Source organism: Hippopotamus amphibius, chromosome 8 (genome assembly GCF_030028045.1).
Source record: "Hippopotamus amphibius kiboko isolate mHipAmp2 chromosome 8, mHipAmp2.hap2, whole genome shotgun sequence".
NCBI classification, from domain to species: Eukaryota; Metazoa; Chordata; class Mammalia; order Artiodactyla; family Hippopotamidae; genus Hippopotamus; species Hippopotamus amphibius.
Genome location: NC_080193.1, coordinates 45,462,951 through 45,482,417, shown reverse-complemented (window position 1 = coordinate 45,482,417; position 19,467 = coordinate 45,462,951). Strand labels below are relative to the sequence as shown.

Below are 19,467 nucleotides of genomic sequence, written 5' to 3'. Positions count from 1 at the left end.
TCTTCTGTACTTATCCATCTTGGGTCCTGACACATTTCTTCCAGGAGCTGCAGTTTAGACACCTTCAAATACAAAAACTGTTCAGACTCATCTTCCTTGGAATTGATCTTCAATGTATCCATGAGAGAAGGAGACCTTTATACCAGACGTGTCAGTGGAAAAATGACCCGGAGCCACTCTGTTAGGTAAGAATAGAGATCATCTAGATGTTAGAGCCAAGAGGGGTGTTTAAGAACCTGGAATAAATTGCACTGCATGCAGCATGTTGCTTCTCTTAAAGGGGCGTGTACACTCTTGGTCTCAAAATCTTCCTAAGGGATGACAGCATTAATCAAAATCTACAATTACAAAATGACTGCATAATATTTATTGTACATCAATATATACTTATACATTATATACTGATATATCTGTATACCAATGCATTACATTTTATACATATGTAAATGTCTGCTTATATTTTTTATATTTTAAACAAATAACTTTCTTAAAATAACTTTCTTTAAATATTCTAGGCTTCTGTTTATGATCAGTTTGGCATTACAGATCATCCACATGGGAAACAGTAAGAAGCATTTTATTTACAGTCTCTCAGTTTTTATTGCATATTTGTTTCTCAATCATTATCAGTCACATATTTTCAATTAATTTTTTTAAGGCTATCAAAGAGAGAAATACAAAGGTAGTAGAGAAGAAATCAACAGTGCTGCAGCTCAGAAGCTCCAGCAGAAAACACTCAACTGGACCCTGAGTAATTTTAGGGAGGAGAACGACAGCGCGGAGGGCTGGAGGCCGCAGGGTTCATTCTCCTACTCCCAGGCTTCCCAAGAGCGTAAGTCCCGATGCTGCCCACAAATGTCATCTGGGTCAGTGAACTCCAAGTTTAGAATATGAAAAAAAAAAAAAAAGTAGGATAATTTAAGGGTAAAACGAGAAACCCAACAGATAACATTTTACCATCTTCCAATAATGATACGATAAATAATGATAACGTAAAAAATATTTCCTAGTGAGGTGTTCTTTCACTTTGAAAAAAGTGTTAATATTTTATTGGTAAAACGTTGTGTTCGCTTTTAAATGGGTATTTTTCTGCAGGTCCAAAGAACTGTGGTTTAAATGTGTTTAAAGCAGCTATCCCCTCCAAGATAACAGCGGACCTTTGCTAGGCTTGTTGCAGACTCTCAGGCTCCAGACTCCACATCCCCAAGGGGGTCGGGGGTGGGGGGTGGGCAGCGGTGGAATTAAAAAAAATATATTTTTGGTGTCTTCGTACCCGTGGGTGGTCCCCGCCCGCCCGAGAGACCTGTCTTTAATCACCATCTTGGGAAGTCACAGCCTAACTTTAACATGTGAAAAGAAGGGAAAAAAGAAAACCCTACTTGTAGGAGGGGAGGGGGGTGGTTTCCCGTCTGTTTTAGGGCTCGGGCTCCTTCCTGACCCGCCGGCACCCCAGGTAGTTTGTTTTTAATCCTTAAATGAACAAGCAGGGTTTACCTGAGCAAACACTCTTAGCAGGGGGCCAATTTTATTGCCTCCCTTGGGCGATGTCGCTCCGCCCTCCCCGGGTTTAGGAGATGGAGAGGAGCGCCCGGCGCGGAGCTGACGCCCAGGCCACCCCACAGGTGCGCCCCCGCGGCCGCGCTGCTGCCGGAACGGCGGCACCTGCGTGCTGGGCAGCTTCTGCGTGTGCCCCGCTCACTTCACCGGCCGCTACTGCGAGCACGACCAGAGGCACAGGTAGCACGGGGATTGAGTAGGAGGGTGGCGGGGCGGGGCGGGGCGGGGCGGGGCCTGCGGGGGAGATGAGAGTGGGGGCGGGGCGGGGCGGGGCCTGGGGGGGAGATGAGAGTGGGGGGCGGGGATGGGGCGCGCGCCTGCAGCACTAACGCCAGGCTTGGGCCTCCTCAGCGAATGTGGCGCCCTGATGCATGGAGCCTGGACCTTCCGCGGCTGCCGCCTCTGCAGGTGTGTCTTTGCGGCCCTGCACTGCCTCCCGCTGCAGACACCCGGCCGCTGTGGTAAGATGACCCGCGTCCTGTGCTCACAACCCACACACACACGCAGTTGCTCCTTTATACACACCCATCTATGGAGATCTACGTGTGCTGGTTGATTCATCACTCGGGAAAGTCACATTCGTTGTGAATCACATAGTGTATTATCATTATTGCCATTTAAAAATTTATTCCTGAGCTTCCCATATCCCGATTGCTGAGTTTATACGTGGTGTCCAAACAGTGTCCTTGACAGAGAGCAGAATTTTGGGAGTACACAAGCTGATAAGCAGAGCCGCGCCTGGCAGACAGGTATTTCTCTACACTGCGCCCACACCTTCTTCTCACCTGTGAAATGGAGCCGGACGGGAGCAGGCCTGCGTGGCCAGGTGCTGCCCTTCAAGGCCAACCCGTCAATGCTCCCAGGGAAGAGAGGTGCCTAGTAACCAGAGCTCAGACCTGCCGCGTAAATAAGAGCCAGTGGGGTGTAGAGAACACGCAGGGTGAACACGCGTTTGTGACGATTCTGAGCAGTTCCCAACTCAGTGCAAATGTTTTACTTGTGAAACTAAGGAACGTGAACTTCCTAAGTCAGAAAACAGACAAAATGCTCCGTTGCTGAGCCGTCGTCTTGGGCAAGGACCAGGGACACGGGGTAGAGAAGGCACAGCGTTCCCATGGCCCTCTCCCCTCTTCAGTAAAGCTCTGGCTGGGATAGCAGTGAGGGGCTCAGTTAATGCAGGCACAGCCCTTCAGCCCTCTTTGTTAGCCCTGGCTGGACTCGGTGAAAAGCCCCTAGGCCTGCTCTCCTGTTCCTCCTTGCACTGCAGTCAACTCGGGGCAAATCCCATAATCCAAGGGCACGCTTAATGGTAGCACAGCCCTCCATCCGCAATTCACACCCCCTAGTTCACTGTCAGGACTACAGTAGAGGGGCAGCACTCTTGGGGGTGGAGGCCTTCAAGCCACCTTCTCTTCCCACCCTCTTGGTAGGGTTCCCTGGGTGGGGCCACTAGTGGAGGAACACACTTAGTGAATGCTCAGCTTCAAACCTACCTTCCTGCCCCTCCCTCCATCCTCTGGGACCTGGGATAGGATTAGCAGTCTAGTGACACTTAGTGAAGGTATGGCCCTTCAACCCCACTTTTGCTCCCCCTTCCTAGCCAGCTCTGCATGGTGCCAGCATTGTCTGTAGGGTGGAGTGTGATTATAGTACAATATCTTTTCCCTCCCTCCCTCTCCTACTGGGCTCTCCATTTGCTGGGCCCGTGCCTCTGATTCACCAGCTGCTCTTTCAATGCCCCAGAGAAAGGCGGACACAAATCATGCAATAAGCATCAGAATTACAGATGGTGCCTGTGTAGTCTTACAGGTGAAGTCGTTTCCCACTCGAAGTGGCTTCCCATTGGTGCTCCCAGCAGTGATGTGGGGAAAGGGCTAGCTGTGATCATTTCTAGGCTTCTAAGCAAGGCCAGCTTGGGTTCAGAAGCAGCAGAGCAGGAACTGGGTTCCAAGATGTCTGCTCACATCCCAGGGAACATCAAAGACTGGGACTGCTGTCTGCCAAGGACGGTGACTGACTACAAAAATGTGGCTTTTGCTCATCAAAGTCGAACAAAATAGTGCAGTCATCTTTCAGAGTAATTTGTCGGGTGCAGAAAGGGCAGTTATCCTTTGTACTCTTTGACCCATTGATTCTGCTTCAGGGCAGATGATAGTGGTGGTGGCTGCACTGACAGTGGTTATGATGACATGAGGATGACGATGCTGATGGCAGCAGCTGTGCTGATTGACAGTTATGAAGGTGTGAGGAATCGTGATGATAACTGTCTTTATTAGCTCTCGGTGTGTTTCAGGGACTTTATACGCTTAATCCCGTTCAATTCTCATAACAAGCCTACAAAATAGGTATTATACCTTTTATATTTGAGGAAACTGAGGCTTAGAGTGGTTAACTCCTACAGCTATTCTTTTTTTTTGTTGTTAAGAGATAATCAGAGAGGTTAATTGTTAATTTAGAAACAATATGGTATTTTACAATAGCATTTAAATTATTTTAAAATATTATAAATTAACGTACCATAGCATATTGATATAAACATTGACATAATGGTAATTAATGTATAATTAATATTAATCTGAATAAAATTGCAATCACAGAGGACATAAGCACATCCCTGAACTGTGTCAAACACTGTTTTGAAAAAATGAGATATAATTGCCATATAACATTATATTAGTTTCAGGTATACAACACGATTTGATATTTGCACGAGGGTGAGTCAAAAATTATCCGCACTCCAGTTATATTAAAACTTCTGTTGGTTGCATATCTTCGTGTGGATAATTTTTGACTCACCCTCATATATATTGAGAAGTGATGATCACAGCAAATCTAGTTAACATCAGCACCACACACAGTAATAGTTTTTTTTCTTGTGAAGAGAACTTTTAAGATCTACTCTCTTAGTAACTTTCAAATATACAGTATAGTATTATGAATTGTAGTCACCATGTTGTACATTATATCCCCATGACTTATGTATTTTATAACTGGAGGTTTGTACCTTTTGACTCCCTTCACCCATTTTGCTCCCTGCCCCACCTTTGGCAACCACCAGTCTGTTCTCTGTATCTATGAGTTTGGTTTCTTTCTTTCTTTCTTTCTTTCTTTCTTTCTTTCTTTCTTTCTTTCTTTCTTTCTTTCTTTCTTTCTTTCTTTCTTTCTTTTTCTTTCTTTCTTTCTTTTTCTTTTTCTTTTTCTTTCTTTCTTTCTTTCTTTCTTTTTCTTTCTTTCTTTTTCTTTCTTTCTTTCTTTCTTTTTTTCTTTTTTAAATTCTACAAAAAAGTGAAATCAGATGGTATTTGTCTTTTTGTCTGACTTATTTTGCTTAGCATAATGCCTTCAAGGTCCATCCATGTTGTTGCAAATTTACTGAAATGTGTTTTTTTAGGTTGTGAAAAATACCCGCTATACCATTAATTGATGAGCATTGTTAATGAGTTAAAAAAAAAATCAAGAAGAATGACAGCCTTGGAGCTAGCAGTCCTTGAATCAGCCCAAGATCTCATTTTGGCAAGAGGGTGGTTCTTATATAGCCCAAATAATTAAGTATTTCTTTAGCATCAAGAACCATTATGTTCTCACATGTAGAGTCTAAACGATGATATGGTGAAATAGCAAATTTGAATGCCTTCAGAGATAAACAGGTCATGTAAATGTCAGATGGGGGTCAGGTCGAGCCTTACCTCATGCTTCAAACCCAGTTTAAAAAAATACAGCTCTGGCACAAAGCAGTCAACCAACCACCCAACCAGCAAACAAGAGCCAGCCTGTGGACCTGTTGGAAGGTTGGCCCTCCTAGGTCCTGGCCCCCGCGGGCTCTCAGCCGTGGGTGTGCTGCCCAGGAGAGAGCAGGCCCTTTGTCAGATCCCTCTTGGGCACCTCCCATGATAGGTGCCATTTCAGTGGGGGAGCGTTTCTGGGTGTCATGACAGGGGAGGAAGCCATCTGGCTTTCCAGGGGCCTTCAGGAGTATCTGCAAATTGGACAGTTTGGGGAATGCTGGCTCTGGACCTCATGTTGAAATATGATGTTATCCTCATCCAGGGTGGTCTCCAAACTTTATTTTTAAATCTTTACTCAGTGGTGGTGACACAGTGCCACACCTAAGCATTCACAAACTTGATTTCACTTATATCTTCCTTTTCACACATGCATAAGACTAACATAATGATAAAAAATCTCTGCTATGTCTGCATAAGTCTAAAAAGAGAGCTTTTGATAAGTATATCATTAAAATCCCAGGTTATAGTAAATCATCCAATGGTAGCAGAGTTTCCTTTTCGGTATGACATAACAGTAAGCCATAGAACCGTTGATTTCATAGATTCTAATAAACAATAAATATCAATAAAGCTTATTTTAATTTTTTCCTATCAATAGAGAGTGGAAGTTCTAATATTTTCTCTCAAAGCTCAGTGGATGACCTTGGGCCCCTGGGAGGGACACTGCCTGTTGCTCACAGTGTCAGTTTGGGGACCCCTGCTCCAGGGACCGGTCTAAACTAAATTCACAAAGCTGACTATAACAATGGCCTTTAAGTTCATATACAAGAAAAGACTGCCAACAGGGCCTGAATCCTTCTCTCTGTGGGCAGCCTGTTCCCTTCCACCAGGGGAAAATCAACAGTGAAGCTTAGTGTAGGTTGACCCCTTATTCACCTGTAGCTGCTTCTCACGCTGGGAACACCTGTTGTGTCATCAGGTTTTCTGGAGCCTCCTCTGAGCCCACATGCTCAGGTTCCTGTTTTGTGGGGCTCTAGTGCCCTGGAACAACCCTGTCCTGTGTGGCGAATGGTGCCCAGGTCTGGAGTGGGCCTGACCTTGGTCTTGTGCTGAGCGTGGCCTCCTGGACGTGCCCACTGTGGTCACCTGAGGACAGATGCAGGACAGGTCCCCACTGGGGAGGCTTGTCTTCGTCATTACTCATTAGTCTCTGCTGGTTCGTGCTCGCCACAGCTTTTCACAGTCAGAAGGCATTTTCTGGAGGAAACCTAGGGGTTGGGGCTTGGCAGATTTGTCGGGGAAGAGCAGGCTGGTCCCTGCCAAGCAGCCCTGGGGAAAAGGTCCCTGTAATTTGGGCCTTTCCTCGTTTGTATGCTTCCCTGCCCAGCAGACCCCACATCCAGCCCCAGATTTGTTTGTGAGACTGCTTCGTGGGGGGCTTGTCCACTTCCCATAGTAACCACTCACCCCCGGGACGTTAGCCAAGACCCTAGGTGGTTCTCACTACCCCAGAGATTCCCTCTCAGCACCTCTGGGATGGGGTCCTAGCTATACAGGAAGCCAGACCCGTGGAGCCTTGGGACTCAGGGTAAGACCTGCAGGGGAGGAACTGCGTGGCCTCCGCCGGCCGCACCTGATTGTAACTTCCTCTGTGGGGGTGTCTGCCATTACCATAGCGATGGGTGCTTTCCTCCTCTTTAATAAGTGGTCCCTAATCAAAGAAATAGTGTTAGGACTAATAAGGGGACAAAAGTTGGACCCTCTTTGCAACAGATGGATGCAAGCTGTTTTATGTTATTTTATTTTGAATCAGATTCAGTTGCCTCGACTGAATGATGGTGCGGAACCCTGAACGATCTCCTTGGTCAGCTCATGTGCCAAATGAGAAGGGCTGAAGGGCTGTTTCTTTGTGGGCCTTAAAAGCAGCAAACAGATTCTCCTTCAGCTCTCCAAGTAACACAAAAATCCCTCTGTTTGCAGCCGCAGCCAAAGGAAATGTACAAGCCAAAGGGAAGCATGTCTTCCTTGGGCTGTGCTATGCTCCCCACCACAGCAGGCTTCCTTCTGCTGCTGGGGCTCCGCGCCCTGATGCAGAGCACACCAGGCAAGGCCTAGTAAGGAGGCCCAGCCAGAAAAGGGCCTTTACTGGAGCAGGTGCAGACCTCTCTGCTTCACTTTCTTAAAGCAAGCCTGCCACAGCCTGTCTCATACACTCTGGATTTTTTTCCAGACCTGAAAGACTTTCTTGCCTCACACTCTAATGGACCAAGAATGCAACTCACGCAGAGTGTTCTCCTCCTCCTGCCCTGCTTCCTCCTGAAATCCATCCTCAGTGAAGAGGGATACTGCTGACCGGACTGCAGTTCCACCCGGCAGAGCCAGAACCGTGACTGGCCTCCCAGCGTGGCTGAGTGAGCCGGTGCTGTGTGGGGAGGTGGGGCTTGTGCATCCGCCTGCATTGTCTATGTTGTATGTGACAGATTGGTTTCATTTCTTATAAACTGGAGCATTCGATGGATATTTGTATTTAATAAACATTTTCATGAAAGAGCCTTTCTTGCTTTCTTGGATATTTCAAGGTGCACGATTTAGAGGCGAAGAGTAAACGCTAGAGACTGGGAACTATTCAGTGTGAATCTCTGATGATTTCAGAGTAGACCAAGTATGTGGCCCCTCCTAGCTAACAGCTCCCCTTTGAGTACTCCTTGAGCCCCACACATAGCTGCGGCAACACTTCACATCATTTATTCACTCAGTCTCCCCACTGGATTCTAAGTCCTGGGGAGCAGGGACGGTGCCACACATGTGTCCCCAGCACTGCTATGCTGCGAGTCTGGCAAGGAGTACATGCCTGAAAGTGCTCCATAGACAGAGAAAGGAAGGCGAAAAGGGGAGGGACCAAGACTGGAGGCAGGCCGCTGCACACCCCACCTCCTGTCCTCAGCTTCCTGTATTCATGGCTCAGTTGTGACACCCTCTGCGGGACAATTAGCACTTCTTGGGAGTATCACCAACATCTCTGTGAAAAGGAGCCCCTTAAAGTGAACCAAGGAGCCTGTCTTCCTGTGAATCACACAGTATTTGGGAGTCTGGTGTTTCTCAACCGAATCTGTCAAATACATTTGCTCTCTGTTGATTAAACACAGCCCCGTTTGAACAGATATGGTAACTAGAAGTCAGAGGAGTGAAGACAAGAAGAATACTGTAAATTATTCAGGCAAACAAATCAATAACAATAAAACATGAGAGAGACAAGGGCTCTGGGATAGACAATACAGCCTGAATTAAATTAATTGATCAAAATGTTGATCTTTTATAAACCTTGTAGAATTTCCTTTAAAATATTCAAAGCTGAATTTAATGGATGGGTCATCACAGGATTTACTGTGCATGTGATATAAAGCTACATATACTGGAGTGCTGTTGTGGGCAGAAAAACGGGTGGTCCCTCTGCACTCCACATACAGGTGGAGAGAGATTTCTCAGTGTGAGCACTGAAATGGGAAGTCTGCTGAATTAAATGGGCTGCTACTTTAGAGCTCCACAGAGCGCGCTTGCATGCACACACACACAGCAATGCAGTAAATATCTTCTGAAGCCCACTACAAGCTGGTGTTGGTGGCCCCACCCTTCAAGCTTGAATGGGAGAGAGAAGTGAAAAAATTCAAAGTGACTACAGAAGTCCTCCAGGTCGCTGCAGGTCACGGGAGCCAGGCAGGCTCACTTTGAATGCACTCAGATGATATTTCCATTGAGGTTTTCAGCTTTTTAAACCTACTTTAGTTCACAAGTCTATGTAACAGTTATTTTTAAAATCTATTGATGAAATCTATATTGTAAATTAGTTTATTGGCATTTTCAAACTTTTCCACCATTGGCTATGAAAATATGAATTCACTGTAATATTCAAACGGAAGTTAAAGAAAAAGAAGGTGGAATTCACTAAAGGGTTGACTGGGACTCTGGTTCAGGAAAAAATAATTATTTGAAACATAAATATTTGTAAGTAATAATGACTTCTGATAGCAAAGTTGTCTTTACATAGTTTCAGGTACATTCTAAGCAGTAACATTTGTTGCAGCTCAATTTTATAGAAACAAACAGGTGATGAACTTTGCAAATTTATGCTAAGAACCTGATGAATATGTTTATATTACATGTACAATGTTTACAGAATGCGTTATCTTCTACACTTTTATACCAACGTGGTGTGCTAAAAAAAATAGGCAGACAAAAAAGATACATTGTCTCATTTTCAGTAGTTCCACTTAAGGAAATTGAACTAAGAAGGCTATTCCACACTTGAGAATCTACAATTGTGGTAAAAAGGAAAACCAAGACATGTTCATTTTTAGTATAAATATCCAGGATATAAACACTCATTTACATTTTAAATAGGAACCAGGAGTAAGTATTCTCCTAAGAGAATAATTCCTGATTTTAAGGAAAAAAAAAAAAACCAGGTTAACCATTTTCTCTATCTATCCATTTATCCATCCACCCAAGTAACTAACTAACTAACCAACTGAGAAATCTTGACCTACCTAGCACTGAAAAGATCAGAAATTGTGAAAAGTAAGCTTTTTCTGTAGTGCATGGAGAATTTGAGGGTGAAAGGTATTTTCCCTGTAAATGGCATCCTAGATGTTCAAAGAGAACATTAAAAAGTAGGAACTTCCCAGGAGACAAAAGAGGATCCTGGGCTCCTGGTTGGAAGCTTCACATAAATGTGTCAGGTATCTTATCTGTCTCCTGCTGTTGAGGAGACTAGAGACAGCCTTCCTTATCTCAGAGCTGCCCCCACCCCAGAGACGAGGTTTCTCACACCCTGGTTTTGCTCACTCTGACAGAGAACGAGGGGTCCTCCCTTTGGAGAAAGCAATAACAAGCCGTCTCCAATTCTGGATTGTTTATAGAAGCCACTCTTTCCTGGCCATCTTTTGCTCTCACTCAGTCTACCCTGGCATATCCTAGAAAACTAGAATCTGTCACCACAAGGCCATGTGTGTTCTAGCTAAGGGACCCACACAGGGACACTGAGAGAAGGAATAGGGAAAGCCACAAGGATTTATACTAGAATTGAAATTTATGATTTCAATTCCCTGACTGTTCAGACCTTTCAACCCATCCCTGTGTTAGAGTTCACTTCAGAGCCAAAGCAAATGCCTTTTGGTGGAGAGGAGTCCTGTAGTACCTTGCAGCCACAATTGCCCCGCTTCTAGCCTGGAAGCAGCTGACTTTTCTTGGCTGGGAGCATTGAAAGCAGCCTCTGAATGTATTTCCAATTTCTGCTGTCTGCAAAAGCCACTCTGGCATATGTAGCTTTATATTACACAGGCAATAGGTCCTGGGACAGACCTTTCTATTAAATTCAGGTTGGAATAGCCAAAATTAAGGTCTATAAGCTTTATATGCACAGCCTTTTCTCATTTCACCTGGACTGTCTGCTATGGGGAAAGGAAAATGAGGGGCTGTGTTTCTTTGAGTTAGAACTGTTGGACACTCCGCTGAGCTCCTGATCATCAACCGGACCCCTGCAGGACCTCAACTAGATACAATGAAAGTCTGTAGCCACAGAGATGGCTGAATCCCCAGCAGCTGAACACTGCCAAGCTGAGCTTGCTGTGCTTGCAAATGTCTGCAGCCTTCCAGTGGTGTTTATACAACAACGTGCAAGTAAATGTTTAATAACCAGCTCTCCAAAAAAAAATTATATATACGGCAGTTTATTGTAAGCAATGTGGTTTACTATATAGAAAATGTATACAACACAGATTCTGCAAATAATAATAGCATGTATAATGCTCTATGTAGTAAATTCCATATAGCAATAAGCTTTTGTTGATTTTTACCAAAATCTACATTCGTACCCAACCTATGGTTGTGATTCAACCATAATTTGACAAATGGTGCTGCATTCTGTCAACAGAAATAATCAATAAACAATCTATAATAGGAATAGAAAAGAGTTTTATTTGAGCCAAACCGACGACTATAGCCCAGGAGACAGCCTCTCAGGTAACTCTGAGGACCTGCCCCAGAGAAGCATGGTTTTCAGAACAGTTTTGTATCTTTTCAGAACAAAGAACATCAAAGAAATCAGTAATAGATAACTTCAAGTTTTCAAAAAAAAGAAAAGAAAAGAAAAGAAAAGCAACAGATGAGCATCTATACAGCGAGTCAGCATGGCCTTGGCAGCTGGGAAGGGAGTCTTACCATCAAAGGAGTTCCAGCGATGGCATCAAGGGAAGCATTTACTCCTTACTTTTATTGTTATTGTTATTTTTTAATTTCTATAGTTTTTTAAAAATTAATTAATTAATTACTTTAGTTATTGGCTGCGTTGGGTCTTCACTGCTGCACACAGGTTTTCTCTAGTGCTGAGTGAGGGCTACTCTTTGTTGTGATGTACAGGCTTCTCATTGTGGTGGCTTCTCTTGCTGCATAAATTCAAGTTTACTCATGTGTAAGCCAGAATGACTTCCCCACACCTCAATACGTGAACATTGCCTCCATCAATCCTAATTCACTGTTTCTCCAATAAATGTATTGTCATTAAATCCGATATGTGACCTGCTATGAAACTACTTCTAATCCTCATTACATTAATTAACTGAAATCTCTGAACTTTGGCACTTCAGTCTTTTAGTGACATGAATGACTTCTTTGCTATTTTAAAATCAGGCTTGATAAGACACACAGACACAGAAATGACTGTCATGAAGGAAGTTCTCTTCCTCACTTGTGCCAGCCATGGTTGTTGTGTGGTGAGCAAGAAACACCTTAAAATAAAAAGAGAAGCAAGAGATCTTCAGGGACTGAGCATCAGGTGGGCGCTTGACTTCCCTCCTCGGAGGACGAAAGGCTAGGCTGTACATTGAGGGCTGGGGGAAGGAAAACGCAACAGTGGGAAAGGAAAAGCACACTCAGGTCCCTGCTGAGCTGACAAATTAAAATAGGTACTTGCTTTCTTCTCTGGCCATGACGCCAACAACAGCCACTGCCGCAGGACTCCTCCCTGCATCCCACTCACCGAAGTCAGCTAATGTAGTGCCAGGTGTTTAGTTTCTGAGTTGTATGGGTTTAGAATTAGTTTGGGCAATATTCTGTACATTTGATGTTGGAACTTTTTAGGTTCAACAGCATTTATTGCCAGTTGTTTCAAAATAATTTTACACTAAAAAAAACCAAAGATAGCTCTTAACAAATTATTTGAGGCAATTACCTTGGTGCCTGCCACTGAGGTCATGCTTTCTGTCATACATTCTTTGCTAGACAAAGCCATTGCAGACTTACCATCTGTCCTATGTCCTTTCTAGGCATTTTGCTGTGCTCAGTGTGCTTATCCCTCTTTAGGGGTCATGGGAACAATATTATCTGAGGTCTTGCATGGTGACTTGGACGTCAATACGTTCATATTGTAGATCAGTTTTTTAGCTATGAAACTCATGGCTCACAGTTTCTTTCCATGAGTGACTTTAAATATGTTATTCTATTTTCTTCTGACATAAAAGACTGCACTCAGAAATGGTGATGAGACCCTATTTTTTTCCCCTTTATACAGTATATCATTTGCTCTTTTTTTTCCCTAGAAGCCCAAGGATTTCTTTACTAGACCAAGTCCTACCATTGGTTTTGAGTCACTGCTCAGTGTGCCCTGTCAACGCACAGTTTGAATGTATTTCCTTATTTTCAGGAAATTTTTTGAATTATAACTTTTAATATTTGCTTTGTGTCTTGGCTTTGGTTTTCTTTTTCAGGCACTCCAATTATTCATCTTCAGTGCTTGTCTTCAAATTTTGACATTTTCTCTCAAATCTTTATAATCTCTTGTTTAATTTCTTTTTTAGTATTTTCCTCTTTTCACCTTCCATTTCTCATAAGACGTTGTCACTTTGCTTTTACTTTAATTTCATCCGTAAGTGATTTTTCGTTTTTTCTCTCATTCTTTTCTGATGTCTGTCCTTTCACTTCTGAGTTGTTCCAATTCTAACTTATTATGCCATTTAATGTCTTGAATCATTTTCCTAAGGCCTTTTACTTCATTTTTGAAAAAAGCACATTACAATTCGTGAAGTACATCAAGAAGAAACGCTTTCATTTTCTGAAGCGGTGTTGCTCTGGAAGTATGCCCCTTTGCCCTCTGTAGTACTATTGCCTGGAATTCAACATTAATATTTTTCTGTCACTAAACTTTATAGGAAATTTGCTTTCTTGAATTTGTAGAAAGCACTACGATTTAAATAGCTTTTCTCTCCTGTTGCTGTTATGAAATGCTAACAAATATGGCAGCTTGCTTCTGGAGTTTTCTCAGCTCTGTGCTCCTACCCTTCTTCCCTGGAGGTCTGTCTGCTCTCTCATTTCCAGCAGCACAGCTGCCCTTCTCTATTCCAGTTTTGCTCTTTGCTGTAGCAAAGAGCTTGTATACCTTGTGAGAAAACAACTGGCAACATCTTCCCCAAAGCTAAAGCTATTCCCTTTAAGTGGTTATATATTTTTAGATTCAGCTTTAAAGTTATTTTCAATTACATACATAATTTAAAATTATATAATTTCTGAATTAAACTTATTTTAATACATATTTTATTCCTATAACTTAATTTTTAGTTTCTTATTTATTTTAGTCATGGATTTTTTTCCAATTACTTTTTTCTTTTAAGCTCTTTATTGGAATATAATTGCTTTACACTCTTGTACCAGTTTTTGAGGTATACCAAAGTGAATCAGCTGTATTTATACATATATCCCCATATCCCCTACCTCCTGCAATTTCCTCCCACCCTTCCTGTCCTGGCCCTCTAAGGCATCACCCATCATCGAGTTGATCTCCCTTTGCTATACAGCAACTTCCCACTAGCTATCTATTTTACAGTTGGTAGTGTATATATGTCTATGCTACTCTCTCACTTCGTCCCAGCTTCCCCTTCGACCCCCACCCCCAACCCTGTGTCCTCAAGTCTGTTCTCTACATCTGCATCTTTATTCTTGCCCTGCCACTGGGTTCATCAGTACCATTTTTTTAGATTCCGTATATATGAGTTAGCATACGGTATTTGTTTTTCTCTTTCTGGCTTACTCTGCTCTGTATGACAGTCTCTAGGTCTATCCACCTCATTATATATAGCTCCATTTCATTCCTTTTTATGGCAGAGTAATATTCCATTGTATACACGTGCTACATCTTCTTTATCCATTCATCTGTTGATGGGCATTTAGTTTGCTTCCATGTCCTGGCTATTGTAAATAGTGCTGCAGTGAACATTATGGTACATGATTCTTTTTGGATTATGGTTTTCTCTGGGTATATGCCCAGTAATGGGATTACTGGGTCATATGGTAGTTCCATTTTTAGTGTTTTAAGGAAGCTGCATACTGTTTTCCATAGTGGCTGTACCAATTTACATTCCCACCAACAGTGCAGGAGGGTTCACTTTTCTCCACACCCTCTCCAACATTTATTGTTTCTAGATTTTTTGATGACGGCCATTCTGACCGGTGTGACCTCATTGTGGCTTTGACTTGCATTTCTCTATTGATTAGTGATGTTGAGCATCTTTTCGTGTGTATGTTAGCTATCTGCATGTCTTCTTTGGAGAAATTTAGCTCTTTCGCCCATTTGTGGATTGGGTTATTTGCTTTTTTGGTATTAGGCTGCATGAGCTGCTTGTATATTTTGGAGATTAATCCTTTGTCAGTTGCTTTGCTGGCAAGTATTTTCTCCCATTCTGAGAGTTGTTTTCTTGTCTTGTTTATGGTTTCTTTTGCTGTGCAAAAGCTTTTAAGTTTCATTAGGTCCCAATTGTTTATTCTTTTTTTTTTAATAAATTTATTTATTTATTTATTATTTATTTATTTTATTGGCTGTGGTGGGTCTTTTTCGCTGTGCATGGGCTTTCTTTTAGTTGCGGTGAGTGGGGGCTACTCTTTGTTGTGGTGTGTGGGCTCCTCATTGCTGTGGCTTCTCTGGTTGTGGAGCACAGGCTCTAGGCGTGTGGGCTTCAGTGGTTGCAGCACATGGGCTCAATAGTTGTGGCTCACAGGCTCTAAAGCACAGGCTCAATAGTTGTGGCACATGGGCTTAGTTGCTCCACAGCATGTGGGATCTTCCTGGAGCAGGGATCGAACCTGTGTCCCCTGCATTGGCAGGTGGATTCTTAACCACTGCACCACCTAGGAAGCCCCCAATTGTTTATTCTTGATTTTATTTCCATTACTCTAGGAGGTGGGTCAAAAGGGATCTTGCTCTGATGTATGTCATAGAGTGTTCTGTCTATGTTTTCCTCTAGGAGTTTTATAGTGTCTGGCCTTACATTTAGGTGTTTAGTCCATTTTGAGTTTATTTTTGTGTATGGTGTTAGGAAGTGTTCTAATTTCATTCTTTGACATGTAGCTGTCCAATTTTCCCAGCACTACATATTGAAGAGGCTGTCTTTTTTCCATTGTATATTCTTGCCTCCTTCGTCAAAGATAAGGTGACCATATGTGCGTGGGTTTATCTCTGGACTCTCTATTCTGTTCCATTGATCTACATTTCTATTTTTGTGCCAGTACCATACCATCTTGATCACTGTGGCCTTGTAGTATAGTTTGAAGTCAGGAAGGCTGACTCCACCAACTCCATCTTTCCTTCTCAAGATTGCTTTGGGTATTCAGGATCTTTTTCATTTCCATACAAATCGTAAGATTTTTTGTTCTGGTTCTGTGAAAAATGCCATTGACAATTTGATAGGGATTGCGTTGAATCTGTAAATTGCTTTGGGTAGGATAGTCATTTTCACAATGTTGATTCTTCCAATCCAAGAACATGGTATGTCTCTCCAACTGTTTTTATTGTCTTTGATTTCTTTCATCAGTGTCTTACAGTTTTCTGCATACAGGTCTTTTGCCTCCCTAGGCAGGTTTATTCCTAGGTATTTTTTTCTTTTTGTTGCAATGGTAAATGGGAAAGTTTCCTTATTTTCTCTTTCTGCTCTTTTGTTGTTAGTGTATAGGAATGCAAGAGATTTCTGTGCATTAATTTTGTATCCTGCTACTTTACTAAATTCATCAATTAGTGCTAGCAGTTTTCTGGTAGAATCTTTAGGATTTTCTATGTATAATATCATGTCATCCACAAAGAGTGACAATTTTACTTCTTCTTTTCCAATTTTCATTCCTTTTATTTCATTTTCTTCTCTGATTGCTGTGGCTAAAACTTCCAGAACTATGTTGAATAACAGTGATGAGAGTGGACACCCTTGTCTTGTTCCTGTTCTTAGAAGGAATGCTTTCAGTTTTTCACCATTTTTTTTCTTTAAGAACCTTTATTGAGATACAATTGACATACAATAAACCACACACATTTAAAGTGTACAATTTGATATTTTTTCTTATTAGTAATGTATGTATGGCAATCCCAACCTCCCAATTTATTCCCCTTCAACCCCCCCCCCCCGCCCTGGCTTTCCCCACTTGATATCCATATATTTGTTCTCTGCATCTGTGTCTCTATTTCTGCCTTGCAAACTGGTTGATTTTTTAAAACTTTTTGTTATTTATATTTGAGTCATTTGACTTTAGAGTTGTTATTTTTCATTTTATTTAATGAAAAATCATAATCGATTAATTTATTTAGCAAACACAATCTTCTCTGTGCTAGGTTTTTGGAAAATATTCTTAAGATTAGGATCCCAATCCAAAGAAGCTTACAGTCTTAGACAACCTCAAACACATTACAATGTCATAAGTGTTGTTAAAATGTATACAAATGAAATTTTATGGAGGTGACTAGCTACTTCTTCCCTACACTCAGCCCAGTGACCATGGCATCAGGGTCTTTCTTTGTCTGTGGAGGAAGGCAGGGGCTAGGACATATGGGCAGGCCTGGCTTTGCAGGCATGTGGTACAGTCATTTTTATCTTTGAGCCTGCAATTTGTATCAGAGCTTGTGCATGAGGATGATGAGGAGATGCCCCAGGTAGGCACGTATACCTAGGCAGGCACAGCAGGCCATGGGAAATGTACAGCCCAGCCCTTGGCCTGGTCCGACTAGGTTTTTGGGCTCCTATGCAGGGATGGTTTTGAAGTCAGTGTTCAGAACTTGCCCTGACCCTAGAAGGGCTCTTGTGCTGTTCCTTTCCCTGGTTCTCTCTGGTAAACCAACTAGTCTGCAGTTTAGCTTCTATCTCTAATGAATCTACAAGTCTCCTCTTAATTGCTTTGTACCACTAGCTCCATTATTTTTTGAGGGAACTCTTCAGTTTAAACTTTCCCACATTCTGTTGCAGATAAAGTCAGATCCTTTGGGAAGACCTTCAGACCTCTTTGTTATATGACCTGCTTCTCCCTGGGCAAAATCTCTGAACTCTAGAGCAGAGAGTGGGTGTAGACACACCTGTCACCTGCGTTAGGAGCTGGAGGGAGGGTGGTAGCTTCAGTTTGTCTTGGCTTACCAATCCTGGCATGGACACTTTGCTTTTCAGACAGGGGTGAGGATAGTCAGTATTTTCAGGGCACCACACCCAAGGTAGAGCCTCTGTCCACAGGGACAAAGCCTTTGTCAATAAGGACTGGACAGAAGGAAGAGCCCCAATCTCTTGGCCTCTCTTGCCTCCACAATGGGTACCTGGGGACAGAATGAGAAGATGTCAGCATCCCACCTCTCCCAAGAGGATGTTGTAACCCTCAGACTGGGAGCTGGAGGGAGAGGGAGGCAATTGTCCACGGCCATCTAGAGTAGACTTTTGTCATGTTGAGCTGGGATAGAGTAGGGAAGAAGTAGCTAGTGATTCAAGTGCCATGGACTTGTTGTTCTTACTAAGTTTTTGCAGGTTTTCTTGAATAAAATTTTCTTCATTTGTTACATGTGCCCATAGGACCATTTCTGGAGACTTATTTTTGAAAAATAATCTTTACCAGTTTCACCAGGGAGTCAGAAGTGGCACTTCCAGCTGGTAGTTTTGAGGTCATTTGCTATCCAGTAAAAGCAAATACAGATACAGGTTAATAAGTAGAGATATTTTAAAATCTTTGACATTTACAGAGTCTGAAATCTTTGGTCATTTCTGCTTTCCCTGATTTCTTCTGGTTCTTATTTGGAGAGGTTTGTTTCCTTTTGTGGTTGGTTGTGTTTGAGCACATGCTGGTTATTCTTGGAAAAAACTAATTTTAGGGATTTCCTTATACCAAGAACGAAGGTACCATCCTCTCGAGTCATTTGGCATTTGTGTGGGTCCCAGGCCACCTCAGACCACATTCACAGCTTGATGTGACCCCTGAACTTGCCTTCCCTTTTCATCTTGTTGCCAGGATTGAGGGCGAACAGTGTATCTTATTCTATTAGGCTCTTTGGGGTCCCAGTGTATTGTGGGGAGTATTTACTCTAAGATTCTTGAGATGGTTAGTTTTACAGGTCAACTTGCCTAAGTCAAAGTGACCAGATATTTGATCAAACATTATTCTGGACATTTAAATCAGCAGACTTTGAGGAAAGGAGATTGCCTTCCATGATGCAGGTAGACCTCATCCAATCAGTTGAAGGTCTGAATAGAACAAAAGACAAACTGTCCAGGAGCAAGAAGGTATCTTGCCAGCAGATTGCCTTCAAACTTGAACTGCAGCACTGTCTCTCCCTAGGCCTCCAGCCTGACAGCCTTTGGATTTCGTATTAAAAAGTACCTGTGGGATTTTAACTTGTGAAGCTGACCAGGTGATGACACAGAGGCCAATGCCATTGAGAGAAGACTTTTATGACTTACACTTCCCAAGAGGAGGGGGCCCTCTACCTCACAAAGGGCCACATGGTGAAGCACCAGTCTGGTCAGGAGACAGAAGCAGGAGTGAGAGGAAAGCATAGCCCCGAGCCTTTATTGTGCTTTCCATGGCAAAAGCAAGGCAGGCAGGAAAACAGCTTAGGATGAGTGTGAATAATGTTAGCAGGCTCTGGGCTATATGGGTGGTCTCTGGTTTTCTGCAGTGATTTAGGGCAGTGGAAATATTGGCTTGGAGTGAGAGTTAGATAAAGGGAGCTGTTGTGGGTATGAACTTGGGATTGGTTGTTTGCATATAAAAGGTATGTTCACAGTTGATTATTATTTCTTCCTGGCCAGCAAGGCCTCCCAACATGTCAAACCATCATGAAATATAGAACATTTAAAATATGATTAATATGGACTCAAACTGCTACATCAGTTCTTCCTGAGTCTCC

General features: G+C 42.7%; 1 protein-coding gene across 1 annotated transcript; it reads left to right on the top strand.

Moving 5' to 3' along the window:
• Nucleotides 1-498: 498 nt before the first annotated feature.
• On the top strand, nucleotides 499-7,634 carry LOC130859160 (cryptic protein-like; the record flags this gene model as incomplete). Its single annotated transcript, XM_057746476.1, has 5 exons — nucleotides 499-565; nucleotides 659-832; nucleotides 1,623-1,737; nucleotides 1,909-2,018; nucleotides 7,513-7,634. Coding segments are annotated over 5 exons (588 nt in total), but the record flags the coding sequence as incomplete, so codon positions are not given.
• Between the last annotated feature and the right edge of the window lie 11,833 nt (nucleotides 7,635-19,467).